General features: G+C 32.6%; 2 protein-coding genes across 2 annotated transcripts; one reads left to right on the top strand and one right to left on the bottom strand.

Annotated features, from left to right (window-relative positions):
• The first annotated feature begins 5,670 nt into the window (after positions 1-5,670).
• On the top strand, positions 5,671-7,404 carry LOC106336384 (ras-related protein RABA2c). Its single transcript, XM_013775209.1, has 3 exons — positions 5,671-5,825; positions 5,913-6,103; positions 6,633-7,404. The coding sequence occupies exons 2-3, from the start codon at positions 5,939-5,941 to the stop codon at positions 7,119-7,121; spliced, it is 654 nt and encodes a 217-aa protein (XP_013630663.1). The 5' UTR covers positions 5,671-5,825; positions 5,913-5,938; the 3' UTR covers positions 7,122-7,404.
• Positions 7,405-8,295: 891 nt separating this feature from the next.
• Positions 8,296-8,856, bottom strand: LOC106330793. The gene is made up of 2 exons (XM_013769206.1): positions 8,848-8,856; positions 8,296-8,640 (listed from the first exon to the last, which is right to left on the bottom strand). Exons 1-2 carry the CDS (start codon positions 8,854-8,856, stop codon positions 8,296-8,298), a joined length of 354 nt encoding a protein of 117 aa, XP_013624660.1.
• Positions 8,857-10,956: the final 2,100 nt, after the last annotated feature.

Below are 10,956 nucleotides of genomic sequence, written 5' to 3'. Positions count from 1 at the left end.
ATTCAAGCGGAGCATGTGGTAATGCTTAACAATACTTTCAGTAACTTTGAACTTTTTGTGTTGTTTGAATTTGCATTATGGAACAACTATGTAACTTGCTTTCTAATACATTAATTATTAGTTTTGGGTGTATTTAGATAATTATTTTATTTTATTTTTATATATCTTAAATTATTAAATTGCAAAATTTGTTTATATTAATGTACGTATATTATAAATATGTAAATAAAAATAATACTTGTATCATTTTGTGTAAGTTAAATATATTCGAATCGTTTACTAAAATTGATATATATTTAACATCATTTATTTAAAAGTGATAACAATATTTTATATCGACTTTTTGTAAATGATACAATTGTTGAAATCATTTATGGAACTGATATAACCTTAACATAAATTATTTACAAATGAGATAAATATTTTAAATCATTTGTTGTATATGATACAACTATTAACATCATTTCCAAAAACTGATATTACGTTTACATCAGGTAATAGTAAATGATTTAAATAATTGTCGTAAAAAAAATGATTTAAATAACTACAATCAATTTATTAAATCGACACTAATACAAACATCATTTAAAACAAATGATATAAATAGTAACATCATTTGTAACAATTGACACATACTAACATCACATGGAAATATTTGCTATTTTTACATCAGTTTTGAACAAAATGATACAAATTATTTGCATCACCAAAAACTAAGTCATGTATTTAAGTGATGTTACATCATTTATAAGTAATACAAATATGTAAAATAAATGATTTAAACAAACCTTTTTTGTAGTGTCTAGTTAGCTAAATATTTTATAAATATCATCTATATACTAAATCGCAAGTCGCATGGCAAATCAAATCCTGACGTGGAAATGATTTATAAAACAATTTGAAAAAAATAAAAATTCATCTCCTATTTTTTCTGTAATCCAAATTTTCAACTAACTATATTCCTAATTTTTCTCACAAATCCCACGTTATATATTTTTATATCATTTTCTTGGTGTCCTATATAAATTAATCTACTTTCCCTAAATTTTATCTCTCACACGAGAGCATCGTGTGTTCAAAGGTGAGTGATGAGTCTGAGACTGTTTTATCATTTATGTACATTTGATCAGAATTTTACTCACTAATCTCCCTCTCTCTTGTTCTCCATAGCTTCATGGTTCTTTTTTATTGAGTTCTTTGACTGATAGAAAACTCTATACAAGTATATGGTTATTCTTAATTTAGATTCAGTTTCCTCTTATTTTTATTTAATAATCTCTTAATTGTTCATTTCAAGCTAAAATGACACTAGAATATATTCTGTTTCAAAGCTTTATTTTTCAATAAAAGTTTGGAAAATCAGAGCTTTCCCAGCAATGAAGGAAGAAGACAAAAGACATACAAGCTTTCTCTCAACAAACTTAGAACTAAAGCAGAACCGTACACCATCTAAAAACAAATGGTATGTTTAGTTCTTTGATTGACTCTTTTAGGTTACACTTTCGTTGACAAAAAAAAGGTTACACTTTATAAAACACGTTTTGGTTTTGTAACTTGGAAGAAATCATATCTCATGAATTAATGATTAACAAATGATGCGATGACATTCCACCAAGAAAAAAAAACTATCAGCAATTATGATTATACAAATCAGATATTTACAATTTTTTTGCTATGGTTACTATTTCACTAATCTCATTTTCTATAAAAGAGCATACGCTACTATCTTACATTTTTTTGTAAGTCTATTATATAAAAATTGACTATGTACGATATAATTTTTATGTTCAATTTCATTTTTATGATATAATTTTTTAAGAATTATATATTTTAAAAAACTTATTGTAGGTGGTATCCATTTCTAGAAATATGCCTAAAATAAGTTTAATTTAGATTAAAACAAACAAAAACTTTAAATTTTTTATTTTAAAAGATAATTTAAAAGCAAAAAAGAAATGATCTTTGTTGGTGTGATTTACTATGGTAAGGAATTTGCTAAATTATGGCTGCAAAATGAATCATTTATGTATAAAACACAGTCTCACTTGACGAATCATATTCTGTTAGGTAATAAATATTTACAAACTTAAGAGAAATTAATTCAAACAAATAATATTTTTTTTTTTTAAAAACAGCTGTATAACAGTTTCGTGAAACCAACCACGTTACCCATGATAAGTTCAAAAAAACTACATTACCCATGAATCATTCTTCTTTATCCATGACCATTTTTTTTTTTGGGTAAATGATCATATAGATTTTAAAGTATAGCATACCTTAAGCATAAAGATCATCTATTCTATGTTACATTCTATTTTTTATTGTTTTATTCGAGTTATAATATTAGTTTTGTTCGTAAATTAACATACTGAATGAATTACTAAATGAATTTAGTTAAAGAAACATAAATTCAGGTCACAGTCAAAAATTAGGAAAAATAATGAAAGCAACAAAAAGTTGTGAAACGGGAAAACTTTGAACTAATATTTATATCAAACAAGCTAACTAAGATCAATGTAAAAATATTTAAACAAATCTAACTTCATTTTATAGTATGTTTGTGGTTAAATAATGATAAGTGTGTTAAAATTTTCTTACATATACACACATCCTTCTGATAAATCAAAGGTAAATAATACATGTTATTTTAGTTATATATAATTAAAATTTTATTTTATTTGTAAGCAAAATAATTCCCATGCAAAGCACAATACTAGTTTTAAATAAATCATTAGCTCACATCGGAATGACGTCGAATGTGACCACATAAATTTTCGCATGCACCATATAAAGGTTGATTGGTTTTCCATGCAATATATATATATAAGGAATGTATTTGCGGGTGGTATTGATTATCACTAGCGATTGTTACTGTGGTATTGGTTGACGTTTTTTTTTTTTTTTGCTAAAATTGGTATTGGTTGACGTTGACAAAAAGATAACAATCACAAAAATTATTTTCATCGCTTTGCACCATTTTTTTTTTTTTGTAACTGAGCTTTGTACCATTTTGAGTCATTCAAAATTTTTAAAATCAAATTTATTTTTTTCCAGCTTTTGCGGGTATATAATTAAAATAATTTAAAAAAAGGCTTCATTTCTAAACAAAAATAAAATATTAAAAAAAATTTAAATACTATAACCACAATATATGAATACAACTAATACTTTCTAATCAATAATCACTAACTATACCCCATAATTTCTAAGATCCCTAAACCAAATTTTATCGATAAATATTTCCTCAATCCATATATACATACTTAAAAAATTATTTTTTTTTAAATTTAATTGCAATCTCCACACAATAAGTACTTTGTCATTAAAATTGTAATTTCATCTAAAGTAATGAATAATAAAAATATAGAGTAATTATTCGTATATATTATAATAATATGGGTTTAATATTCTATAACATTATATTTACATTTTTTAATTTATTATTTCATTTTCATCTCTACTGCATCCGTTATTCTATATGTAGTAAATATCATTATTAGTTTCCAACCACTTTTCAGTAAATCGCATAAATCACTTAATAAGGTTTGAAAATGTTACCTCCGCTTCCATGAATTCAGACACCCGCATTCTCAGTTTAAACCAATAAGAGATGTATTCTATGTAAATCTGAATTGGTTATTTCATTAATGCCTATATTTCTTTTCTAATCTTTTTGCCAATATTAACTAAACTACTTCTAAATAGACATCGATTTAGCTAACAAAATCGGTGAGATAGAATCAACATAAAACTATAACCTACGGCAAATTGTAATCACATCGTGCTAGTTTGTTTGCCATTTTATTATTTGTTCATGGAATATGTGATTGTAAAATTAAGGAAGAGATACGTTGTTGAAATTCATTCATGTGAAAAGTGAGAGTTGACAGTTCCGTTAGTATAGACAGGGAAAATGCATGGCGAACACCAACTCCGGAAACTGTTGAACTCTTATGTACTTCGTAGACCAAATAAAATTTCACTTTTTGCATGTAAATGTAATAGGCCTAGTTCGATATTTATAGCCCCGTAACGATATCGATTGACCCTTATGTAGGGCAGAACCATACTCGAACAGTTAAACTATAAAAGCATCATGTTCTCTCCAAGCTTCATCCACATAACATCATCGCATATGTTCCATCTGGTTGTTCGACATAGTTTACATACTCACATTCTGAAAACTTTAAATTGCTAAGTTGAACCTCAACCTACAAATTATCCTTAATTTTTTATACATGCAAATTATCTTGTAATTTTCACTTTGTTTTTGAAACATTTATCATTTTATTCTTTTAAAATATCCGAAATAATGATTTCATAATAGATAATCCATATTAGCAAATCTTCAATGCATAATTTATTGATTTACACATACGCTTTTTTGGTTACAGCTTGTTTCCCCCACACACATATTTTATCCAATTGCGATCTTAAATTTTTTATTTTTCTTTTATTGTGCAACTGCGCAAGTTATAAGAGCATCTCCAAAAGACTCTCTATTTTAGAGTTTGCGAAACTTTATATTTGAAGTTTCAAAGTATTCTTTTCTAAAAGAAAATTTCAAATTTAACTTCAAAATTATTTGTAATTTACATTATTGTCTTTATATTTGTCATAATTGATATAATCCATTCAGATTTTATAAATCACTAGCACATATATAAAACTATTACAGTAATATTAATTAATAAAATATTACACTAAAATATAAAATTATAAATATAAATAATTAATTACATATTAAAATACAAGAAAAATATCACATTATTTCATAAAATTATTTATGTAATGATCCATCTTCGGTTACAGACAAAAAATTTGGAAAATATTTTAGAGGTTCCGGAACAAATTTCTAGACTATTAGTATTGTTATAATATTTAAATTTGTATAATAATTAAGTCTTCATGTATCTTTTTTTTTTTAAATTAAGTTTTTTTGTAATATTCTTGTCGCCTAATTCTAGTTTTAAAATATTATAAATCTTATTTTATAAATTTTATTTAATTTTATGTGTAAAATTTGAATTTATAAAAATAAATGTGAAATATTTATGATATACAAAAGTTTTAAAAATTAAAACGATAAATGAATAATACTTAAAAATCATAATTGTGATGTGTAATTAATTATAAAAACAAAAATGCAAATAAAAAATGAAACTTCAAATTTGGAGTTTTAAGGTTTATGTTGTTGACAAAAAAAATTCTTAAAGCTCTAAATTTGAAGTTTTTAAGTTTCTTTTGGAGAACAAAAAATGTTATATTTGAAATTTGAAGTTTTTAAGTTTTTTTTGGAGAACAAAAAATGTTATATTTGAAATTATAGAGTTTATTTTGAAGATGCTCTAAGCCACCGATGAAGATTGATAGCAAAAATAAAAAGTTTGTCCCTTACTATTTGCGAAACACCAGAGAAGACCAATCATGACCTTATGTAATTTTTTTTTTTTTTTAAAGCAGAAATTGTGTTGAAAGTTGGAATAAAACGCTTGGAACATGCTCTTACTTTTTGGCAGCCGGCTTACGAATCATTCCTAGCCACATCAGCATAGTAATTAGAGGCTTTGTCCTTTTCTAGAACGCGACGTCGTTTCTTAAAATGCCTGGATAGATACGTATTATACGCGTATATACGCTCGTATATAAACTTTATTGCTTCCTCTCTCTTAGAAAGGCAAACAAATCAAACAGTTGGGTCAAAACTTCCCATTTTTACACACAGAACAAAATTCGTAGATTGTTAAAAAAGGAATCGAAATCGCTCTCAATTCAAGCTTCGTCCTTGTCAGATCTGATTCCTCCGCCATTCTTCGTACGAAAGGGTAATGGTTCTTCTGATTGTTAACTTGGATCTCGTCTTAATTTCAAACGATATGGGTTCTGATTCCGAGAGTCTTTGATTTGTGTAGGGTTGATTGCTAAATCGGGGAAAGAAATGGCGAATAGAGTGGATCAGGAATACGATTATTTGTTTAAGATCGTGTTGATCGGAGACTCGGGTGTGGGGAAATCGAACATATTGTCCAGATTCACGAGGAACGAGTTTTGCTTGGAATCCAAATCCACCATCGGTGTCGAATTCGCCACCAGGACTACTCAGGTTATTCTCTTTCAATGGTGTGTTAGAATCAGAGGACAGTTTTCACTTGATTTATGTTTTCTCTGCACGTAGCTGCTGCAATATGCTTTACATTTATGCGTTTTGGTTTAAACTTGCATCCTCTCTCGTTTTGTTGGTTTCTTTGGATCAAGTTGATTGTGCTCTCTTTCTTTTTTTTTTTTGTTCAAGAGAGATTCTTAGTTGAGAGCTGGACATTAAAGTCTTGACCAATGCTTTTTGATCAATTTAAGACACTATTATTGGATGGTCGTGAGAGCCAATTTGATTTTCAAAATAAGATCCTCAATAATCTGTTGCATCTCCTGATTATTATTGTCATAGGTGATGCATGACTTTGTCCACCTTTATAAGTAACCCTCTCTCTAAGTCAACCAATAAACTTACAAAAAATATCATTTTGTTATACATTATACACCTATGTAGTTGTTAACAATGGGATTACTGAAACGTTAGCAATCTTGTTCATAGTCTTGAGGTCTAACTGGTTGTTACCCGAATGGATTCACAGGTGGAAGGAAAGACGATCAAAGCTCAGATCTGGGATACTGCAGGTCAGGAGAGGTACAGAGCTATCACTAGCGCTTACTACCGAGGCGCAGTGGGTGCCCTCCTTGTCTACGACATCACCAAGAGGCAGACCTTTGACAATGCCTTGAGGTGGCTCCGCGAACTCAGAGACCATGCTGATTCCAACATCGTCATCATGATGGCTGGCAACAAATCCGATCTTAACCACTTGAGATCCGTTGCTGAGGAAGACGGTCACAATCTGGCCGAGAAGGAAGGTCTCTCTTTCCTGGAGACTTCTGCTCTCGAAGCTACAAACGTCGAGAAAGCCTTTCAGACCATCTTAGGAGAGATCTACCATATCATAAGCAAAAAGGCACTGGCTGCACAAGAAGCGGCTGCTGCTAACTCCGCCATTCCAGGGCAAGGAACTACGATTAACGTCGATGACACATCTGGAGGCGTGAAACGAGGCTGCTGCTCTACCTAAAACCAAAGGTAATATGTTTTCTGGTTTATTCCCTATCCCAAGATTCAGACTTTTCTTTTCATTGCCTTCTCTTTCATTTCAAGTTTTGGTTCATGCAAGACCATTGTAGAATACTTGTTACTCTGTTTTTTATGCTCTTCGGTTGTGTTCATTTAAAGCTTGTGAGATTCTTTAGTCAGTAAAGCTTTGTTAGTATCTTGCGTTGCTGTGTTATCAACATTTCATCTCCCGTATGAGAACGGTTTGTCTTGGCTTGGTTTATCCGAATCATTGGTTCATTTCTTATCAAAGTATCCCCTTCCTATTTATGTTAGCACAGTAATAGAGTTCTACTAATAAAGATTTTATTTGAAAAACAAGTGTTCTACTAATGCTACTGATGTATGAAAAAAACTGGATACAAACCAGTCTTCTTACATTTGAAGTCAATATTACGAATCTTTTGGTTTTAAAAGTAAAAGATTATGAATCAAATATGCTCTCTCTTTCAATTATTAATAGAAATAAAGAAAAAGAAAATGAAAATAAGGGGAGGAGGCTTATTTGGAGAACCGACCAAATGAATACAGACAATGACAAAACGTGGACAAGGGATATTAAAAAGTAGTGGTGGAGAAAGAAGAGAAACGTCAGATCAGCCGACTTGCACAATATACCCAATTTTTTTTTTCTCAACATCAACTTTGATTAATAACCATGAAAAAGGTTTTATACACGAGGTTTTTCAGTCTCCACAGTAGATTTTAACCATCCTGGCACTATAAAATATATCTTAAGAACATAATTCATAAAAGAAAAAGCTTCATTTGCTATCGTATTAGCTGTCTTGTTTCCTTCACTTGAATGATAAATCATCACAAAATATGTGCCCTTCTTCAAAGTTTGGGTGATATCCTGGATGATGAGCAGTAATTTCGGCCAGATGACTTCTTCTCCCCTAATCATTTGAATCAGTACTTGAATCAGATTCCACAATGACCTTTTTATAACCTAAGTTCACCATAGTTACCGCCCATCTCAATGCTTCCGCTTCAGTTTCAATTGTAGACCCCAAACCTTGTAGCTTTCTTGCCCATGCCCATAACATTTTCCCTTCTCGATATCTACTCAACCAACCGATATCTGCACCGTCTGCTTTATGATTCCAAGAACCATCTACATTGCATTTAATCTACTAGTTACTCGGTGGTTTCCAAACCTTAGAGATAGGATTGGATATTGGGACTTTCACCTCACTTTCTTTTACCACATTTCTTTTGTTCCACTCCTTTGCATCCTCTATTGCTTTCCTTATAGTGATGTCCCCACCAAAATCCTTCCCCTTAAATATGTACTCATTTATATTCTTCCATAATCTCCAAAGGATCCAAGGACCTAACTCTAACCGCTCATCATCCAAACTTCCATCTAGCGGATTTCTCAAAACATGATATAAGTTTGAGTAGAGGGAGTTAGACATCACTCCATCTTTGGGATCTTTGATCGGGGAAAGGGTCCAGATGAACCTCGCATACGGACACTGGAAAAGCAAATGATTTTCCAATTATGGACCAGAGTCACACCGAGGGCAGCTCGCATCTTTTGCTATGTGTCTATGGGTCATATTCTCTGCGGTTGGTAGAGAGTTACTCAAGCACTTCCAAAGGAAGTGTTGGATCTTCGGACTTGTTTTCGTCTGCCAAATAGCTTGGTATAGACTATCAATGCTTAGCTGGGAGACTTGTACTTGCGCCATGTTCCCTTCCAAAACATTCTTCTGCACCCATTAACCCGACTTAACATTATAGAGCCCTGTTTTAGTATACTCCCATCCGTACACATCGTCACTAAAAGTGCCTCCTGGCCTGATCTTTTCAATCTGCTCGACTTCATCTTGTGGGAACAACCTCTGCAGTAACAGTCTGTTTCATTCTCTTGTTCCTTCAATCAGCAACTCTGCGACCTTCATATCAGATGATACTAAACCTTCATTTTGACCTAAGCTGAGGTTTGTCTTTTGGACCCCTCTTGCAGGCTTGCACTCTACCCATTGTTCTTGCCAAACATTGTTATGGTGACTGTTACCAATGACTACTCTTGCACCCTGTCACATCAACCTTTGGGCTGAGTGAATGCTTCTCCACGCATATGAAGGTCTCGATCCAAGAGTGGCTGAGAAAGGATCAGCCTTCGCAAAGTACCGTGCTTTAAAGATTCTGGCCAGCAATGAGTCTTTATAGGTTGCCATTCTCCATAATTGCTTTCCTAGAAGTGCTATATTGAAAGCCTCCAGGTCCCGGAAACCTAGTGCTTCTACAACCTTCGGTTTTGCTAATTGATCCTAACTCTTCCAATGTATCCCACGACTTTCTTTCTTGTTCCTCCACCAAAAATCTGCCATAGTGGCTATGATTTTCCTGCAGAGTGTTTTAGGTAGCAGAAAGCAGCTCATTGTATACATGGGGAGAGCCATCGCAATGGATTTGAGCATCACTTATTTTCCTCCCGGAGAAAAGAACCTCATCTGCCATCCTTGAACTTTCTGGCTTATTCTTTCCTTGAGATAGCTTAAAAAAGACACTTTGGAGCCCCAGAATGATTCAGGCAGCCCTAAGTACATCCCTTCACCACCGGTTTCCTGAATTCTCAGCTTATCTTTGATGATCACTCTTCTGTTCTCTGGCACTTGCTTACCGAAATATATACTTTATTTCTGATAATTCACCCTTTGGCCAGAGACTAGCTATAGTTCTCTAATATCTGGAATAATTGTTGGAGCTCTTCATCATTACTTTTGCAGTAAAACAAGCTATCGTCCGCATATAGAAGATGAGAGACAGCAGGTGCGCTTCTGGCCACTTTGAGGCATGTGATGAGTCATTTCTCTTCTGCTCTTTTCATCATCTGAACAAGAATCTCGGTACAAATCACAAACATATAAGGTGATAAGGGATCTCCCTGACGAAGGCCTCTTGAAGGTGTGATCTCTCCATACGGTGTACCATTGATGAGGACTTGATATTGGATTGAGGTAACACACTTCATGATAACACTACACCACCTCTCCGAGAAACCCAAAACCCTCATTGCTTTCGCCAAGGAGCGCCACTCTACCCGATCGTAAGCCTTTAAGATATATGTGTTGACTGCAATGAACTCCTCTGCGCACTTGTTCCTTGAGTTTAAAGCGTGTAAAAGCTCATGTGCTATCAATATATTATCTGAGATAAGCCTCCCTTCCACAAAAGTTGCATGTGTTTCAAAGATAACCGATGGTAGCAGCTTCTTTAACCTCTTAGCCAGGATATTTGTCACTATCTTGATAGCTACGTTACATAAGCTTATAGGCATATAATCCTTCAGCGATGTCGCATTTAGTTTTTTGGGGATTAAACAAATGTTGGTTTTGTTTATCCCCTCCTCAAGTACTCCATTCTGGAAAAGATTATGGACCGTCGCAGTTACTTTTGTTCATATTGAATCCTAAAACTGTTGAAAGAAATATCCACTCATGCCATCCGGTCCAGGACATTTATTGGGGTTGATTTCAAATACTGCCCTCCTGACCTCCTCTTCAGTGATCTCCTTAAGAAGCTCTTCATTCTGATCCCTTGAAACTAGACTTGGAATCTCGTTCCCATCTTCTATCTCCATTCCTACATCTTCCGAAGCAAACACCTTCTTGAAGTATCCTTCTGCTACTCTTCCAAGGTAATGATCCTCAAACCATTCCTTACCCTCCTCATCAATATGCCTCTGAATGCAGTTCCAGGCTCTTCTATTCTTTGTAAGCGCTTGAAAGAATCTCGTGTTTCTGTCCCCTGCCTTCAGCCAATCCAATCTGCTTTTCTACTTC

The sequence above is a fragment of the Brassica oleracea genome, chromosome C3 (genome assembly GCF_000695525.1).
Source record: "Brassica oleracea var. oleracea cultivar TO1000 chromosome C3, BOL, whole genome shotgun sequence".
In the NCBI taxonomy this organism is placed as follows: Eukaryota; Viridiplantae; Streptophyta; class Magnoliopsida; order Brassicales; family Brassicaceae; genus Brassica; species Brassica oleracea.
The sequence above is the reverse complement of the archived record's forward strand: the minus strand, read 5'-3'. Positions and strand labels throughout refer to the sequence as shown.

Coding starts and splice junctions, on each gene's coding strand:
- LOC106336384 (XM_013775209.1), top strand. CDS start 5,939: ATGGCGAATAGAGTGGATCAGGAATACGATTATTTGTTTAAGATCGTG. Junction 6,104..6,632: donor TCGCCACCAGGACTACTCAG/GTTATTCTCTTT, acceptor ATGGATTCACAG/GTGGAAGGAAAGACGATCAA.